Below are 18974 nucleotides of genomic sequence, written 5' to 3' on the forward strand. Positions count from 1 at the left end.
CAGGGTGAGCAAAAACAAAAAGAGAAGTGAGAGGGGATTTATTCAAACTTAACTCAAGTGAAAGCAAATGGCACTGTGAGGCACTGCCCTAAATACTAATACTACAAAAACATTTACAAGAAATAAGGAACTAATGTGCTACTTTAAAGCCATGCTGAACATAAGCAGAATCAGAAGATTTAGCAGGAAAGACCATGGGATAACAGTGCTGCTGTCTCATGACACAGAAGTTTAAACACCCAAGCACAAAGACAGCAGCATTATTATTGTTAAATGTGTACATAATGCAGTGAGTTTGCATTTAAAAAAAGAAACGTACATCATTGTATTCTCAGAATTACCATCCTTTGGGAACAGGGTCTCTCGGGAAATCATTTTTCCTTTCCATGAGCTTTGGCACCTGATGCAGGCGCAGCTTTGATGGAAAAAGGCTGTGTGCTCTTTGTTTCTGCTGCCCTTTCCTTCTGTCATTCCTTGCATACATGTTACCCAGTTCTGCCTGCTTTGCATTCACGCTGTGCTCCTGTGCGTCATAAAAGCCCCAAACCCATATTTTTGAGCCTTCTGCATTCACTGTAAGAATAACACTGAGGTTTTTCCTAGGCCCAGAGGATTACTGCAGAACTTTGTTTTACATTTCCAGATCAAGTACGGACAAAATGTCTATGTTCTTTGGGAATCTTACGGCTTTTCAAGTACGACGTGAGGTGCAGGCCTTCCCTTTGTGTGATGATGAGTCTCCTCATGAGACCAGGATGCTGCCTGGAGAGCAGATAGGGGTGATACAACTGCCTGGTTAGTCCGGAGTACTCCCCATGGGGCAGGAAATGCTGCTTTATTTCTCTATTTTGTTTCCAACCTTATTGCAGTAAATATCTCAAGAATACAGATGTATAAAGATGATTCCGGAAGAACTGTAGTAAAGCTGTTTGCAAAGAAAAATGGCTGAAATAAAATTGTTGGCTGATATGAGGGAGATTACTTTTAACTACCTTCATGTTACAAATAGCAGTTTTAAGAAATACAAGATACTCATTGCCTAATGTGCAATGAATACCATCAGAAACATACAGCTGTGTGTATATGCTGAATAACCTGACATGGTCACAGATCTCTCTCCATGTGAATTGTGTGTTTTCTTAAGCCTGCATTTCCAGTCAGGATACTTGAAAGGCTAAGAAGCATTGCGTATAAGCATAAAGAAGATTAATTTATCTGTATCATTCAGTTACGAAACATCCACTTCTGTAGGATTTGATAATGGTGACATAAAAATAATGGTGTCTTTAAAGAGAAACAGAGATGTTATATCTGAAAGGCACATCAGAACTATAACCCTTTTCTTCTCATCATGCCCATGTTTGAGAGCGGAGAAAGGATAATGCACTGAGCAGATGAAGAGGGATTTCTTTGTCTGTGGGGGGTTTATTCTTCAATAATTATAACTTCTTCTAAGTAACTCTTCGGGAGTAACATCTCTGAAATGAGATTGTGGAGTTGTTTTAGCCAGGGCATGTATCTGGTAGTGATGCATTCAGCCGCTGTTTAAAATGGCATTTCGTGAAGCCTGCAGCTCTGCTTTGCTGACAGTGACAAGCTGTAAAATGCCGAGATGTTCTGTAGCATGTTAAGAAAATGTTTTGCTCTTGCACCTGCCAGGACATTTGGGGCCCTGTTCCCTTTCTCCAGGATGTCTGTAACTTCCATACATAGTCAATAGGAATTGCTCATATCCTGTGCTAGGAAAATAAGGCATGTAAGCCAGTCTGTTAAAACCTGTTGTCTAAAGGGCAGTGCATAAATAATAATACACAGCTTTTTTTCTTCAGTAGCAGTGTATGTTTTTTCTTCTCTTCAGTACCTGACATAATTGGCCTTACATACTAAAGGTCCGGTCCTGCATCATTATAAGCCAACAGGGGATTTAACTTTCATTTCATTGTGGGGAAAAGGTGCGTGACTTCTGAATGGTAATACATAGCTTTCTTCCCTGGTTGTAATGGGGGAAAACAAGGTTTCTAAGGTGTTTGCTTTTCATGTATTATAAGTGTGCTTTTGAGATGTTTATATTACTGTCATAGCAAGGTGTGCATTATAAAGATTTTTAAAAGAAGCTGTGTATCCAAGCTCTACATAAATTTAATAAGCATAAGGTCCCGGAGCATAATTGTTTCTCTCTATTGCATTAGAAAGCATTCCCACAACTTTCTCCATGTGAAATCAGGATAGAGAAACATTTTGCCTCTATAGAAGGATAAATATTTTTCTCTGAGACATTTAGACTTTCACATGCTGTTGAGAGTTGTTTTTCTTTTTTCTCCTGTGAGGAGGCCTGCTTGTTCCAAACATTTTCAGGCCTGATGTGTAGTTCTAGCTAAGGGCGGGTGTATCTTACAGAGCTTGAGGTTTTGTTACCACTGCCAACTATTCCCTGGTTCACATGGTTCATTTGTCTAGTTCAAGCCTGAAAAAACACTTCTCCTGTATTTCAGTTGTAGAGTTTTTTTTCTCTTTTCAGTTTGTTTTTGTTTGTTTTGTTTCTTGTTCTGAATCAGGATTTCTGCTCTGTGCGGGAGTTGGAACATCACCTTACAAGAGGGTGTACGTGTTTGGTAACATGCTCTTGTCTTGCCTCCGGAGCCAATAAAGACCAGCTCTATGAGTATTAAGGAATTCTGTAGTGAGCCTGCTGCCTGAGAATGACAATCTTTGGTGAACTTTAACTTCTTATCAAATAGCCTCATTTCAGCACTCAGGTTACTTTAAGCCTGAAAGCAGTTGGGGGTTACAGTTCCAATGGCAGGTGTCAGTGACTGTCCTGAATCCAAGTACTTCCTGAACACTTCCTTGGACTTTTGTCCACATGGAAAAAAAAAAAAAAACAGTAGTGTTCATTTTGTCAAATTTTCTTCTTACAGCAGCTGAGTATGTTTGCAACTAGACCTGATAAGCTTACCACCCCACGGTTGCCAACCTTCTGAAAAGCTGGGGTGCATGTTTAAAAAATTGAAGAGGAATTTTTAGGTTTTTATAATCTGATCTGTTTAGTACAGATCATCAAGTTGCAGTCAGTTTCTCCTGTACTAGCTGAATACATTATTCAGCTCAGAGGACACGCTCAGTAAATAAATAAATAATTTCTCCCTGTTTAATCACTCTCACAGTTGAACATTTTGTGATTTATTTGTGATTTGAAAAGTATGTCTTAAGACTCCAGCTGTTGGCTCTATGCCTTTTTTCTGGATAGACAAAGGCCCTATTGCTACCCATTATTTTCTGTCACTGAGGGCACGTGCACAGATATGTTAATGGATACATATCATCAAGTCACCTCCTGGTTCTGTTTTCAATAAACGGAGCTCTTACATGCTTCAGGCCTCCCCAAGACTTTTTCCCCGCAGCTGTGAACTGTCACATTATTCTTATTTTCCTCTCAGTGGCTCTTTGCTTCTGCTTACTATTTCCTGTTTATAAATCCCAGGATCATACTTCTTTGCCACAAGGTTACCCTTGAACTCCATCCTGATGTGGTGCTTTTATTTTTTTGGTAAGCTGTACAGTCAGAATAACTGCTTTCCATATTTCAGCCTCTTTTTTGTTGTTGTTTTTTCTTTTTCTATTTTTCCGCCTCTCAGTTGTTTGCCTACCCTGGCTTCCTGGTTTCTTGAAACACCACCGTGGTTGTAGGCAAGTGCTGGCCGTGTGTATCGCCCAGACCACCAGGTGAGCTGTGGCACATTTCCCCTGCACTCAGTCTGCTTTGTTACACTATTTCCTGTAAGAAACAAGCTCTGCGTGGCTTGTGGCTGGGCTGGGTTTTCCTCAGGAACATTGGTAGTTATGTTCTGGGAATTATACAAGGTAAATGCAGGAGTTAAGGTGTCAGAAAATGTTCCTTATTTTGCAGTGTAAGTCCTTGGTAGGTTGGGCTGCTCTGCCATGTGTTTATGTGGAAAAAGAAAGGGGGACTCACAGACCTGCACGTGGGTGAGCTGGGAAGCCAGAGCTGTTGTTTCCAGCTCTGCTGTTGACTTTCCCTGTGACTTGGACACCTTGCCCTACTCTAAGCTGATAAAATTTACCCGCTACATTACAGCCACTGGAGAAGACCACAGTGTTACAGCTACAGGGAATGACATCCAGCCTTTCAGTGGAATCAGAAGATCATTTCTAGACAGGGTCAAATGCAGAAAAGCAGAATCCATGGCACCAGACAATTTAGTTCAACTCATCAGTGTACTGCTAAAGAATGGCATAGAGAGAGCTCAGCAGACATGGTGGTAAGCGGGGAATTTTAGCTGCTGCTTCATGTTCTTTGGCTATGCGAGGCAGGGCTCAGGTTGGTTATTTATTTAGATTAACAGACACAGACATGGATAAATCAGCCCTTTGCTACACTACAGTGCTGGCAGTTGAATCAGTCAGAGGAATATTACCAACACCCAGATAGCTTAGTTGGGTAGGAATAAACAAACAACAAGTAAAAAATATCTAGGAGGCCATTTAAGCAAACATCCCCATCCCCCATCAGTGTTTTTAGAAGTCTTGTTCTCAATTTTGTCTCAGTTATTCTCAATTACATCTCTATTCTTGTTCAGTCTTTTTTATCATGTAAACCAAACCGAGTGAATTGTGTCTTTAGAAAACCCCGATACCATAGTTAAAAATGGAGTTTGTTGCCTGTGAGACCTTATCCATGATGTATGAAGCAGCACTGGAAGTTTGTTGTACTCTTACGTTCTCGGAAGTTGATATTCTTACAAATGATTTTAAACTGGTTTGCCCTAGAGAATTTAACTGTATCAATTCGAAATCCAATTTTATTTAAGCTTATGCCTGTTCATAATGCAGGAAAGACCTAACATTTATCTTCCGCTTGATTTTTTTTCCTTTTTACATTAGACATTTTAAGTGGTGTTTACCTAAGGGATTGTATGGACAGCTGGAGAATTGCAAAACTAATGGTATTAGGGAGACTAATGAAATAAAAATTGATTTCTTGAGAAGGGATGTGAATTTCATTCAGCCTGAATAATATGTCTTAGCCATGATTTTTGTCTTACTTTTACTAGTTCTACCTTTGTGATTTCAGTATATGGAACAGGTCTCTTGTTTTAAGAGGCCTTTAACCATAACACCCAAAAGCAAAAGTCCAAAGACTCAGCAGTCCTGCCTCACAGTGGAAGGCTCTCGAGCAAACGAGATCTCTCCAGCAAAAACAAGGCAGACTTTATTATTTTTGTTTCTATCTGACGTAAAACAAAATAAGACATGTCCCTCTCTATTTTGAGGTGTCAGTTTGATTTTTGTTTGTTTACTTAATCCAAAAATTTGCAGACTTTTTTTTTAATAGCTCATAAGCAGCCAGAGGTTACAAATTCCCCCCTAATTGGTTTATGGCCTTGACCGGGCTGTGGCCACTGGAGAAACCTGCAACTGTGTCAGGGGACATTTCGAGGGAGGCAGCTGACAGCATTGCACGTTTCCCCTCCTTTCCTTCCTCTGCTCCGCATCCCTCAGTACACGCAGGGTGACTTCTTTCCCATTCACTACAGGGCTGGAAGAGGTACGGTACCGGGTGTCTGCCTTGCTGGCATGGGAACTTGCAGCTGGCTCCTCCTCGGAGTCCTCCTCGGTGTGGCTCCTTGCCATCCATGGCATCAACACAGGGTCTGAGAGATCTTCCTTCTTGGAAATGCTGAACTCTTTGAGGGGTTTTTCAACTCCTGTCCAACCTTCAGGAGACCTGATGGGAGAGTGCAGTGGCTGCCACGTCAGCAGTGCAACACAGCTGGTGTTTTGGGAAGTGCCTGAGGCCACAGCAGCCCAGTGAGCTAAGATTTGACAGGGCACAGCATACAGTTGGGGCCTGCCTTGGTACCTGGTACCCTGTCAGTCTGCCTCCCTCGGCTGGCCTGCAGGAAGGTCACCGTGCAGGTCCCATGTCAAACTTACTGGGTCCCTAGGAGCACATATTTGGCCAAGGGTGGGGAAGGAGTACTTGAACTGAGAAATAAGGAAGCTTTAACATTACTTTGTAGTTTTCAGAATGATTTTGTTGACATTGATTAAAAACAAATGTGGGCTGATTCCACATGAAAGATAGACTCCTGCCTTTGCAGAAGGCACAAAGACTGGTGGCATCGGTCATCCCAGTGACACTAACGTGAGGTGACAAAGATGAAGGCTCAGGCTTGTGGCAGTGACTTACACTGAGCATAATGACTGAAGACTTTTTCTTCCTGGGAAAGTTTGTCTTTAATATGGCAGCAACTAGAAAAAGTGTTGGCAAACCTGCCACTATAAATCAAATCTACCCATCCCCTATATGGAAAAGTATGTTTGAAGGTATGGAATGGCTTCCATATGAGGAGCGAATGAGTGAGACGGGGCTCATTCAAAGAGATGACTAAGGGCTCCTATCACAGAAGTCTACAAAACTCCCATAAAAATCCAATGATATTGAGGGATGTTCAACTGCTTCTGGAGGCTTTGGCAATATGTCAGCAATAGTCTGGCTCAGATTTGGCTTATTTGTCCTTTTGTTCCACTTTTACCAGTCATTTCCAACGTTTTCCTCTTTTGCTCCGTTTTCATTCGCTGTTCTTATCAGTTATTTTTAATCCCATCACCCTGCACAGAGTGATAAAAGCAGTTAGTGCTTTTACACCTCTGGGGAACTTTTATCTGAGTAAGGAGAGAGAAAATCCCCTGCGGCAATTTCACAAAGTTCCAGGATTGCTGCTATGAACCTGTTCCTTGCCCAGCTGATTAGGGGTCACTTGAACTGGAACTTGCCCAGCAGTGATGCTCAAAACCACGCCAAATGTACGGTGTTGTTTTCTAGCTCTTTGCTCTTTCAGTCACCTGTGCTTTTAAAATGGCAAACAGCTCTAGCCCACTTGGAGCCAACAGAGCTGTAGCATGTGGCTTTAATCAGAATTGTCTCAATCTCTAGGTTTGGGGGGTTTCTGTGTTGGATTAGAAGGCAAGAGAGTCCGAGGGCTGCTTTTGTGAGAGTTCCTCTTCTCTGGAGAAAGAGGGGCATCCTGTAAAGCTGCGCTGACAATCAGGTTTGACAGTGCAGGCAGAAGATGTGCTGGACTTCAACTGGGAGCTGATGTAGTCCTGGTCATGAGGACCAGTGATGAGAGACAGTAATTAAAAAATACTCATCTGGTCCCCTCATCTATTTCCTATAATGAATAGATTTCAGCCAGAGTTGTAGATGAGGCCTCATGGACTGAAGAGGTATTTTCAGACACATTAAAATTGCTTGAAACATTGTCTTAGAACTCAGGCATTTCAGCTGAAATGAGATTTTTTGCAGACATGCCTCTGCCCCCTCCCCCCTCCTTTTCCCCTTGTCAGTGGTTTAGAAAGTTTCTTATGGTATTTTACTCTTCAGGGTCAAGTTTTATTTACTTTGCATGGCACTAGTAAATAAATACTTTTTTAACATCTCTGATGTTAGGAGTAAATGAGCAGGATTTCTCACTGCATGCAAAAAATCACTGATTCTGTCTCTAAATTTAGAAGAAAAGCTGCTATTAATCTGCATAGTAATGGCTACTTTTTCTGTGTAAAGTCTCAAGGTTATTTCCCAATTTTACATGTGTTTTCAATAGTCTTTGCTCATGAAGTTTGCAAAGCACAAGCAGAATGTAACTCTATTAGCAGGACATAATTCCACATAGATTAGTTAATTATCTATCAGCAGCTCCAGTTACTTCCAGCACCATTTATTTGTTTCCCCCATTTTATCTCAGTACTCCACGGATCTTTGCATACCCATAGGTTTCATTTTTACTGAATGTGCTCACGTACTGTCAAGGTATGGGGTTAAAGTTTGGAAGGAGGAGTTCCAGGTCTGTGCTGCAGCTAGTTGTGCTCGAGGTGGCTTGGCTGAGTGTTTGCAGTGGGAAGCTGTGCTTCTTGCCAGGTTTCACCAACTCACGCCCCTCCCAGCCGCTGGCATGTCCCTGTGCAGTGTGATGTGGCCTTGAGCGGTCACAAATGCAGGGTACAGCAACAACCTCAGCATGCGTGTCCCCATGAAGGGGCAGGACAACGGCAGCATCCAGCAGCTCTTGCCGAAGTGCCCTGCTGTCGGAGGAGAGGGCAGAAGGGGCAGGCAGGGCTGTGCCCAGGGGGATGGGAGCAGCTCCAGCTGTTCTGCTTACTCGTCTTTCCTTCCTGGCTGAGTGTCAGGGATGTGGCTGGGAGTTGGATGCTCTGCGCTTATCTTCAGTGAGCCTTTGTCAAGTCACTTGACGTGTTTGCTCTAGCTTCCCCATCTGTATATTTATACCTGCTCTAAGAGCGCCAGGCACAGTGACTGGCTTGTGTTTGCACTGCACTCCATCCTGACTACTTCAGATGCTATTTAAGACATATTTGCTTTTGGCGTAATTCCACCGGAGATAGCAAAGCAGATTCTGCTTTGGAAGTGGGTGTGTTTTGCAACAACCCTGAAAAGGTTGTGTTTTGCTAATAAATTATCCCTGTAGCGTGTTTTTTTATGAGTTGGAGCCTATCCTAGCTGTAAGACCTTGCCTGAAGGATTTTGTCTGGCCACCTTGCACATGAAAAAAATCACAAAGCATTGCAAGGCAAGTCCCAGAACAGAGAACTTATAGCAAGTGACATGTGTCATTAAAACTATGCATTGTTTGGAAAACAACGGGGATTTCTAGAGACATCTTCAGTACAAGTGATTAGCAGCTATAATGAAACACTTTCCTGGCCATGATAGCAAAGTCTTGAAAGCATGTGCCTTGATTTGGGTTGGGGTTTGGGGAAACCTCTCAGAGAACCACCCGTTTTCTGTAATTAAGTGTGAATAAATAACAACACATTGATTCATTAGCGTTGGTTAGTTCAGCAGACTGATGAGCTGACGCTATGGGCACTGAGCCCAGGAAAAATGCAACTATCATGCTGAGTTTGATTTTGTAAGTTTTATAGCTCTTTACTTCTTTTTCCTTTGCTGCAATTTCTGCATAAAATTAGAGGAAGTCAATATATTCTGAGCTCTTACAGCCTTGGCAAGATCAGCATTGATTACAAAAACATGAACAGAAATTTCTTTGTCCCTAAACAGTAATAAACAGTGGCTGTGACTGCTTTTTGCTGGAAAGATCACAGCCAGAAGCATCTTGCCTCTCCTGGTTTTAGCATCAAAAGAAATGAAGCGAGAGCAGATCTGCAGGAGGTTATTGTTGTTCACCTCAGGATGAAAGCAAAAACTTTCCTATCAGTTATTTAAATACTATAGCCAGTCATTAACATCAGCGGGTCTTTTTTTTTTTTACAGGTCACTTAACTATTCTATTAGATACTTGTACTTCTGCAGTGAGAAGTGATTCGTGACAAGATTGTTTAAGGAAAAAAAGGAGAGTTTGTGTCAAACTTCCTTCTTCTGAAAACAGGGGAAAGGAAAGGCTGGAGGAAAAAGGTATCACTCCTCTTTCCAGTGGGCGCTGCCTTTTTCTTAGCCTTATAAGGGGCCCTGATTTACAGCTAAATGTTTTGGAAGATGGGCGAGGGACCAACGAGGGCCCCAGCAGTGCCAAGAAGAAGCAAAAAATGAGGCAGAGGATAAGTTGAAGGAACTATCCATCTGCTTTTAAACAGAGAGCTAGGAAACCAATGTAGAAATGGGGGCGGGGGGAGATGAAAGCACCCACGTCACTGCAAAGCAAGGGGTCTAGAGTAATTAGAAAAATAGAGCATAGGGTGAAAACTTGTGTTTTCATGTCTGTCCACCAAAATGGGGTAGCATGCAGCAGCATAAGGTGTGATGCAGCCCCAGGCCAGTGGGTGCGTCCTGCCTTGCTGCTGCTTCCCTCTGGCATTCCTGGGTCCCAGCAGCAGCTGAGCACTTAATGCTCACAGGTGGTGCCCAGCCACCAGCCCACCCTGCTGCGTCCATACCTGAAACACACCCTTTCCCCTGTGTCTGGCCCAAGCTGGGGCTTTGAGAAGCAAGAGACACCGACTGCCTCAGCCCCAGTCCTTTTCTCGTTCATCCCTGGCCACAGAAGCAGGTATGCCTTCTCCACTCCAGCTCAGAGGGGACTCTTGTCTTAATCACGGCTCTGGCTTTGGGCATGTAGTTTTGCTGTCAAGTCTTGAGTTAATCTTTCTTGTGTCCAAGGGAGATGTAAATTCCAGTGCCCAGTTAACATAAAAGCACAGCTACTGGTTAAGACTAAAGGTGCATCTGGCCCATGGTCCTGTTTCTAATAAACGAGAACAGTAGCTGCCTGGAGAAGAGTATAAGCAGGGTGAGTGTTTAGTCCTGTCTCCCCAGCCTCCAGTAATGTGTGATTCCTGGGTTTCTCTGCTATTTGGTAGCTCCATTTTGCAACACCAAGACACTGTCTTTTAACCCCTTATTTTTGCATGTGAGGGCCTTCCCATTTTATTCAGAGCTGCCTTTTTTCTTTAAGAGTCTTTGGTGAGAAACCTCACTGAATAACTTTGAAGTACTTGGTCTATAGTTGTCCATTTCCATTATGAAACCTCATTAGAAATTGGTGTCCTTTCTAGTCCTCTGGCACTGAGACAGCTTGATGCAAGAGGTTGTAGATCACAGTGTGTAGTCATTTCATCTATGATATACGATGTATTGCTCGGGTATTACTGTTACTTACTGAGTCTTGCTCTTCTCTTTGCCAATTTTTTCTATAGTTCCATTTTCTGATAGTTCAATTTAAGACCAATCCCTTGAATGTCCCATAAAAGAGAGTTCCTTCAGGGAATTATCCTTTTACCCAGTTTGATTTCTTATAGGTAATGCTTCACAGTTGGCCTTTGTAAAATTCCAGGACGTTGTTTAAATGGTATCTGTGGTGCTGCTTTTCTGAAACAGCTGAAGCTCAAAAATGATTATTTTTTTTTTCCTTTTTTCCCTAAAATATTGCTTTGGTTTCCAAAAGTAATTTTTGAGCTGACAAAAATGTAATTTCAGCCTATGTTTATTTTTAAAGGAAAAATAAAACAAAGATCAGCTGATATTCTGGTCAACTTATAATTGTACCATAAAGAACGGAAGAACTAAGATTGAACTCTCTTTGGATGAGAGTTCAGTCTAGTGGAGGACTTGTTAGTGTTAGGTTAGAGGTCGGACTTGGTGATCTTGGAGGTCTCTTCCAACCTAGATGATTCTGTGGTTCTGTGATTTGGATGGTCTCTAAGAGACTTTACTCTTGTTGCAACTATGAAAATATTAGTAAAACTTATTTAGTGTTAACATTCCATTGAAATGCCATCCAATTAAGCTGTATACTATTTCCTGTGTAATTTAACTGTGAAGAAACTAAACGAGATTATAAAGCAATAGTATTGTCAAAGAGAACAAAGTCAGTAGCAAAAGGTAGTATCTTCTACTAGTCCAACAGACCAGTCTTGGTTATATGCTCAGACAGTCACAACTACAGCTCTGTTACCATGGGTTCCTGTTCATTCTCATGGTTGGCAGCACATGAAGTCCTTGTGCAGAGAGCAAGTGCTGCCGAACTCGCTGGAAGCATGATGGCCGAAGTAGCTCAAGCTGCACGGGGCTGCAAGGACCCCCAGACCCTTGCTGAGCCCTGGGAGGGTGCTCCAGAACTGGGCACTTCCAGATTGTCACATTTAGGTTTGCAGGTGCAAAATCTGTAAAATGCAATACTTTAGTATTTAGATATTTAGATTTTGACACACAACATAAGAGACATCCATATGTGCATCTTGATAGGATATCTTGGAGAAGACCTATGTCCCTCCCAAATTGGAATTCTATTCAAATAACTTAATTAATTACTTTTCTAACTGACTTCTGGCTGTTGCCAAGCATGAAGAATTATATCTTCCAGGATGTGTCAGAAACATACCACTCTTCAGAGCTTCAATCAAAACTTGACAAAGCATTAAAGAAGCAGCCATCCCTGGCTGGGCCTGACTGCTAATTAGACGAATAGAGGACTGGTTTTGGTATCACCCTGAAGCTCCCAGAGCAGAATCAAGAAATGTCATAGGTTTGTCAGCAAAGCCTGTGGTAGCCAAGGTAGAAAATCTTACATGCATCTTCTGTCCGTAATTCATTTCCTGAGATGGAAGTGCTACAGAAGCCATTGTTACAGAACTGAGGTCTTTCTTTTCCCTGTCACCACTGAATAGATTCTTACACTTGAAAAAGTTTGCAACTTGGCATAAAGAGCATCCCAGCTGAACTGTATTTCACAGCCAAGTGCTGTGGGGAAGAGGAGGGTTTGGAAAGGCTCTTCCAGGTATTTTTCTTAACTGCACATCTTGTCATTGAAAATACTGACTTCATTGCTGCCTTGCTACTCTGCCGTGCACTGCCATGTGCAGGTGGCAGAGGATGGCTGGAGCTTGCTGCAGGCTCCCTCTCTCCTCGCTGTGCAGTTCCTCCTGTCCATGGCCTGTGGCAAGCTGGTTCTCCTTGGCCTGCAGGCTGGGGTGAGGGAGAGTTCAGGATGAGCCTCACAGAATGGTGTAGTGCCTGGGTGGTTCAGTGTCATTGCCAGAGCAACTCTTGTTAAGTGAACAAAGCAGACACAGCTTGGTAGGGCTGTTCTGCTGTTGATGGATTAGTCACAGGGTTACCAGTTTGTCCCAGTGACAGGGAAACAAGCTGAGCCAGTACATGGCACTTCAGCACCGTCCCTCTGGAGCCAGCAATGCCCAGGCCCGTCAGACCCCCATGGATATAGTGCCAACAGCAGTCCTGCGGAGTGCCATGGGGTGCTGAGCACAGAACCTGAATAGTTGCATGTTTTCTCCAGCCAGAAAAATTTGGTTAGGTTAATGTGCTTCTGCAAGTTGAGGTGAGTTAAAACATCCCAAATGCCGGCAAGTTCTATTTTATTTGTTTTTTTATTGGTACGTAAGGGGAGAGCATTGATATGTTTAATGTTTCTTAAGCCAAAGAAGAAGAAAATCCATTCACTACAGCCTGAATACCTCTGGTTTATGAACCTCTGATTCATCCTGACAACTATTTAAAAATTAATTTCAACCTCTGCATTAATCTTGGCCAGAAAAAGAAAAGAAATGTGTTAGGTAATGAGTGCCACAAAGTGCAGTTACCATTGTGGATGTGTGCAATGAAAGGCATAGTTAGCATTTAACTCACAAGAGAAACATTAGCACATATTACCAGATACTTTTCTGAAGTCCATTGAATAAATGCGTACATGAGCATAGGAATGCATCTCTAATATTATTTTTTCCTCTTTAATGTGTATAGTTTTCTTCTATGTCAGAGCATCCCGTGTGTCATTAGATGCTGAAACCAAGGTACTACAGACATTTTGTTATGTGAAGGAAGAAAGGGAAATAAATTACTTTTTTCTTTTTTTTTTTTTTTCTTCACAATATTGGTCATATTTGAGATTAAAAAATTAGATTAATGGCTTGATTGATCAAATAGCACTCTCTATAATGCCTTGGAGAAATTATCATAAACTCACTAAAGGGCTAAAAATAAAAATACCATCCAGATTATTATTTGTTGCTGATGTGGTTTTTTTCCAAGAATGCTTCATTACAAATGGTAATGTCTTCCAAGAAAATAACCAGATAGCCTGCAATTTGAATATATTAAGTGTTTGAATAAATAAAAGCAGCTGCTTGCCTCTTGCAATAGCTGTCTTCTGACTTCACATTTTTAAATGTGTTTTTGTGTAGTATACACACATGGCCATGTACTTTCTTAGTATCTTGTGTTTTGTAAAATCTCGTAAAAGGCCCTAGGCCAAAGGTGTCAATAGATCATCCTGGCAGTGAGATGGAAGGAGGAGAGAGAGAGAGAAGGTAGGCATGTGGTTGCACTCCTATTCGACCCCAGTCATGCTTCCATCATGAGCTGAAGACAGAAAGCTGCACCATAGCTTGATCAGAAAGGGCAGGTGTTGAAGAACAGGAATGAGGTTAAATTTATCCAGGTGATCCTATTTTTTTCTCCCTCTTTTTAATTGCTTTAATGTTAAAGAAAGATGAGACATTGTTGGATCCTTGTTTTATTATTACAAAAAAATATTAATTTCATAATCAGTTGAATGTAATTCTTCATTTGTAGCATGTCATATCTGGCCTTGGTCCATTATATCTGGTTGTCCAGAAATATACCGAGCTATATTCAGCTGTATTAGACACAATTAAAGATGCTAAAAGCATGTTTTTAAAGACATTTTAGATTAAAGATAAGTAAGCAGTTAAGATAGTACCTGTATTTTCTCGTGGAAATATTTTTGTCTGTCTCTCCTATTTGTATGGGCTTTCAGGTCTTTCATACAGTGTCCCAGCTCATACTGCAGATAATGTTAGGTGCCCATACTGGACAAGTGAGTGATTAGAGTGGTGGCTTTTGAGAGGAGTGATGGAATTCATTTCAGTATTTCTGGTTGTGGGATTTTTCACTGTGGGTTCTTTGTGGTTGTGTGTGAGGTGGTTGCTTTGGTTTTCTCATAGAGTGATTTGAAATTGTTATTTTTAAGAAGGGAAAGAGAACAAAATAAGGCATGTGAACAGTTGTGAAAAACATAAGCACAGCTCCAGACAATTTATCTTATTGACTCTAGTAAATTGACTGGCATGGCACATCATCAGTGCCCTTCTCAGCCACTTTGAGACTTGGCAGATTCTCCCTAGGCTGTTAGGGTAATGTTTGCATTAGCTCTTGGTAATAATCAGAAGTGTTGCAAAGGCGGGTTTATTCTCCCTGCTGAAGGTGAACCCTTACTTAGAGACCAAAAAAATAAAAAAAAAAAAAATCTGAAAATGATAAAAGCTTTACAGGCAAGTATCTCCAGGAGGGTTAAATTTCCTATCACAGCTATCTAAAATTCTTTTGACACAGCTAGGCTAGTGATTCCACCCAGTTCATTGACTGGCCTAATCATAATCAGGGAAGTATTCCTCTCAGGAGACTTCCCATCATAAATGTGGTGCAATTTGCACTTCTGCTCCAAGACTTGAGAAAGGAGGGTTTGGTTCCCAGCTTTGCGGCATATTTTGTGTGTGAGTAGCAACAGTCTGTCAGAGCTATTTCAGTACTTCCAGGCAATCCAGGCACCCAGCAGAATTGGAAAGAAATTCCAGCACAGTTAGCATTTTCCACTGAATGCCACCCGCCTGTCCACTACAATAGGTCTGAAATTCTTAGACTCCTCCTGCAAGCTTTTGGTACCTAAATGCCTTTGAAAACCTGGTTTATACATCCCAGGGGGATTTGGTGGAGAAACATCTGAGCCAGACCACAGGGCCTGGGGCACAGTGCCACTCTGGGGTAGGCTGGATTGGGTCTCAGCCTAGAGGAGGATGCTGTCAGAAATGCAGTCTCCATTCGTGGCTGGGTAGTCCCTTCCCACCTCAATGAGTGTGGCAATGCAGGCAGCTTTTTGTTCTCCTGTCACAGTCAAAATGAAAGTAGCACTGGGGTTTATGACATGTCAACTGATCTCCTGGGATTTCAGCTGATGAAACACCCACCTTAGCATCATCTCTCTGACTTGAAACACCCTCAGTTTGTACCTTCTTTTCTAAATTCTAGTTCTCGATCTTTGTGTGCGCTATTGTATCTGGCATGTTTCGACGTTAAAGTGTATCTTCTTTGTCCTTAGCTGCTTAGGCCACTGCAAGACAAGGGTTAGTTCCCTTTTTTGTGAAGTGAAAGAATAATATCCCTAATATTAAACTGTAAAGGAGTGATAGTTCATATATAAAGCCAGAAGAGACATTTAACAAGCTGCACCTCCCAGAGAATTTCAGACTGTATTTGTTGTTTACATAGGGTACATAAAAGAAAGAAAAATAGTTTCAATAGCACGTAATGCAAATAAAATAAAAACAGCACTGTATACAAAGAAAAAATGATGTAGAGTCAAGGCCTGATAGATCACTGAAGGACCTGATTTCTCAGGCTATGGCTTCGGAAGGGGTGACAGGATGGTAGGAAGTCCCTGCACCATCCTATTGATGGGCATTCTTCTTTTGCCACCTCAGCTGTATGGGGCTGATATGTATATGGCTGTTTGCTACCTCAACTATGCCAGGGGCTGATCTGTGCTGCAGTAACTTATTTATTTATTTATTTATTTATTTATTTTGTGAATTAAAATGATGCTGTTGACTTTCGGCATGGGCTCAGCTTTTGTCCCTGCAGCTTTCTCCTATCACTGGTCCTGGGTGAAAACAGCAATGCTTTGGTGCATTCAGCGTGAAACCATGTGGGGATCTGTGATTGAAAGAGTTCCTGGACTGAGCAGGGGTCTCAGAGGAGAGGCTTCTCTGACTCTGTCAGAGTCATGGCCATGCAAAATGGGCTATGATAAGTGCATGGGGTATTAGAGGGAAGGATGCTGGCTACAACACATCTCCCTTTCTGCAGTGGTTACAGCACTATTCTTCTATGTGAGCCTCAGCAGAACTGGGAATCTGTGTTTGTCAAACCGTGAAACACATTTTAATTATCTCACATAGGTGAGTTTATAGAAACACACTGTGTAACTGGTTCCAGTTGAAAGCTTCACCAAATTCATCCAACTTACTTTTTGATGAAAATCAGAAGGAGAAAAAAGAGCTTTTTGATACCGATTTGCTTTTTTTTTTTTTTTTTTTTCTTCACTTGCCTCATCATTTTACCATTTTATTACACTTACCTGTGCTAATTAAAGCTTCTTTTCTCTCTCCTATATGACAGGCCTAGATGATGTTGTAGCAATAATGATTCCTGAACCCAAAGGAAAAGAGATTGTGAGCCTCCTGGAGAGGAACATCACTGTGATGATGTACATAACCATTGGGACACGCAACTTGCAGAAGTACGTCAGCCGGACCTCCGTGGTGTTCGTCTCCATCTCCTTCATTGTGCTGATGATCATTTCACTGGCATGGCTGGTCTTCTATTACATCCAGCGATTCCGCTACGCAAATGCCAGAGACAGAAATCAGGTAAGAAGGGCTGGAATGGCTCTGGTTTCCAAAAAATTTACCATGGGATTCAGCCTTAAATAACTTTAAAGTAAAATCTGGGGAAAATAAAAGTGTGGTTTTAAAAGAAAAAGAAAAAAGAAGAAGAAGAAATAGTGGAAAGAAGGGGGATTTAAAAATGCTTGTATATGGGAGAAGCCAAGACTTCTATCAATACAGACAGGACTGAGGAAAAAATAAATTAATGACTATAAAGTGTGTGTATTCTGGGTTGTTTTTTTTTTGTTTTGTTTTGGTTTTGCTCGCACAAAACACACAGGAAACAGCCAGAAAGAATCATGATGTTTATTACCAAAAAGATTCCTTTGGTACACACAGCCAAGTGACATAGAAATGTATATAAATTAACTAACAATCCTTAAGATCAAAATTATGTGAAAAATATGGTGTGGTATGTAAATGTCTGTGTGGGAAACAAGGACTCACAGTAAAGGAAGAAATTAAAAAGAACAGGAAGTGTTTTCATTTTCATGCTTCTTCAGAAGGACCTTGAGCTTGAAAGGGAATGTTCCTGTTCATTTGACAATTGTCCATGAATGTGTAAGTGCTGTAGTGATAGCCACTAATATTAGTAAACCTTTGCTTTTGGCTTTGGCATCTTGTCCATGTCCCACCCACTCCACAGAAGAGATAGAAACTCAAAGAGGTGGAGAGAAGTCAGCAACATTGTGTGGGAATGGGTGCTAGGTCCTGAGGCCCTCTGGATTTAAAAAGCACCATGCATCTTTATGGTTGTTCAGCAATGAATAATAACAGCAATGTTAATAACAAATTTAATTTTTTCTTGACTGAATCCAACTATCTTGGCATCAGCAGAACTGTGAAGCTGAAGCTCCTACATTTCATTCTAATGGTACAGTAGAAAATATTATCAGTGTATGAAATCTGAGCAGATAACCATTTTACTGCAGGAAAAATAATGCACTATAATTCAGAGATGTTTCTGGACCCTTAATAAATTCCTGTTGGGGCAGGGGGAGGGCTGCCTTGCTTGCTCAGCAGAAAAAAGTAAAACAGAGTGTTAATCATCTTGTAGAGGAAAGCACTGCTGCACTCTAAAATATACTGAACGTATAGGGATCCCTCACTACCCCCATTGAAATTCAGGAGTCTTCTGAGATAGAGAGCAGCTGCTCTGTATTTACACACAGAAAGAATATATTTTACTTTTAAATGTACACCATGAAATTTTGGATAGTAAGAATGAGACTGTCCCAGCTGGAATTTGAACATCACTGGCAGCAGAATCACTGTGACTGTAGCGGCTGTCATAATTTTTAGATGCTTTGGCTGCAAAAGTACGTGTGCCTAATTTATGTACGTGAGTACCATAAGCGTGCTTTCAATCAAGTAATTGTACAGGCAGATTAGCAGTGTAAATGGACATACATAAACATGAAACCCAGCAAAATAAGAAGCTCCCTTCAGGTAATATGTGGTAGTTTTGAATGGAGTGGTTTATGTGTTCAAGCAGACTTCCTATTCAGTCTTTTCTTTCCAAGGTTTGAATGAGACTAATTTGTGCACAACCAATTTTTCTGTGCGGAGATTTTAATAACTTTGTAATTAATACTAATTCTGTTCTGGAAAAGAATAAGAAAATAGGCCTTCTAAGCAATTATTTATTAGTCATTTTTTGCCAAAGCTGTATTAATGATACAGGGCAAACCAGAATTTCTTTATGCAGTTTCTTCACATGATTTTGCCTGACATCTCCTCTAATTAGCTCTTACTTTTTTTAAGAAAAATGGTGTATGATACATATGGATAAATCTCAACCATTTGTGCTAGTGAGCTTTTTAGTCCTGGCTATGGACTAGAGTAATGTAAGTAGCTGTCAGAAGAGCTCAGCTTGCTCTTGCTCTTCCCATGAGGGTTCTCTCTGCTTCCTCTAAAGTTCTGCTTTTTTTTCTTTGACACATTTCATTGTAGCACAAGGACGGGAGCACAAAGTCCTTGGATATTCAGATAAA

The 18974-nt window shown here is 41.3% G+C and overlaps 1 protein-coding gene across 1 annotated transcript in view; it reads left to right on the top strand.

Moving 5' to 3' along the window:
• RNF150 (ring finger protein 150) overlaps positions 1 to 18974 on the top strand; it is a 121591-nt gene that overhangs the window by 50493 nt on the left and 52124 nt on the right. Inside the window, exon 2 of the mRNA XM_035323458.1 lies at positions 16712 to 16962. Coding sequence (XP_035179349.1) covers positions 16712 to 16962 — 251 coding nt within the window. The remainder of the gene's footprint in view (positions 1 to 16711; positions 16963 to 18974) is intronic.

Source organism: Oxyura jamaicensis, chromosome 4 (genome assembly GCF_011077185.1).
Source record: "Oxyura jamaicensis isolate SHBP4307 breed ruddy duck chromosome 4, BPBGC_Ojam_1.0, whole genome shotgun sequence".
In the NCBI taxonomy this organism is placed as follows: Eukaryota; Metazoa; Chordata; class Aves; order Anseriformes; family Anatidae; genus Oxyura; species Oxyura jamaicensis.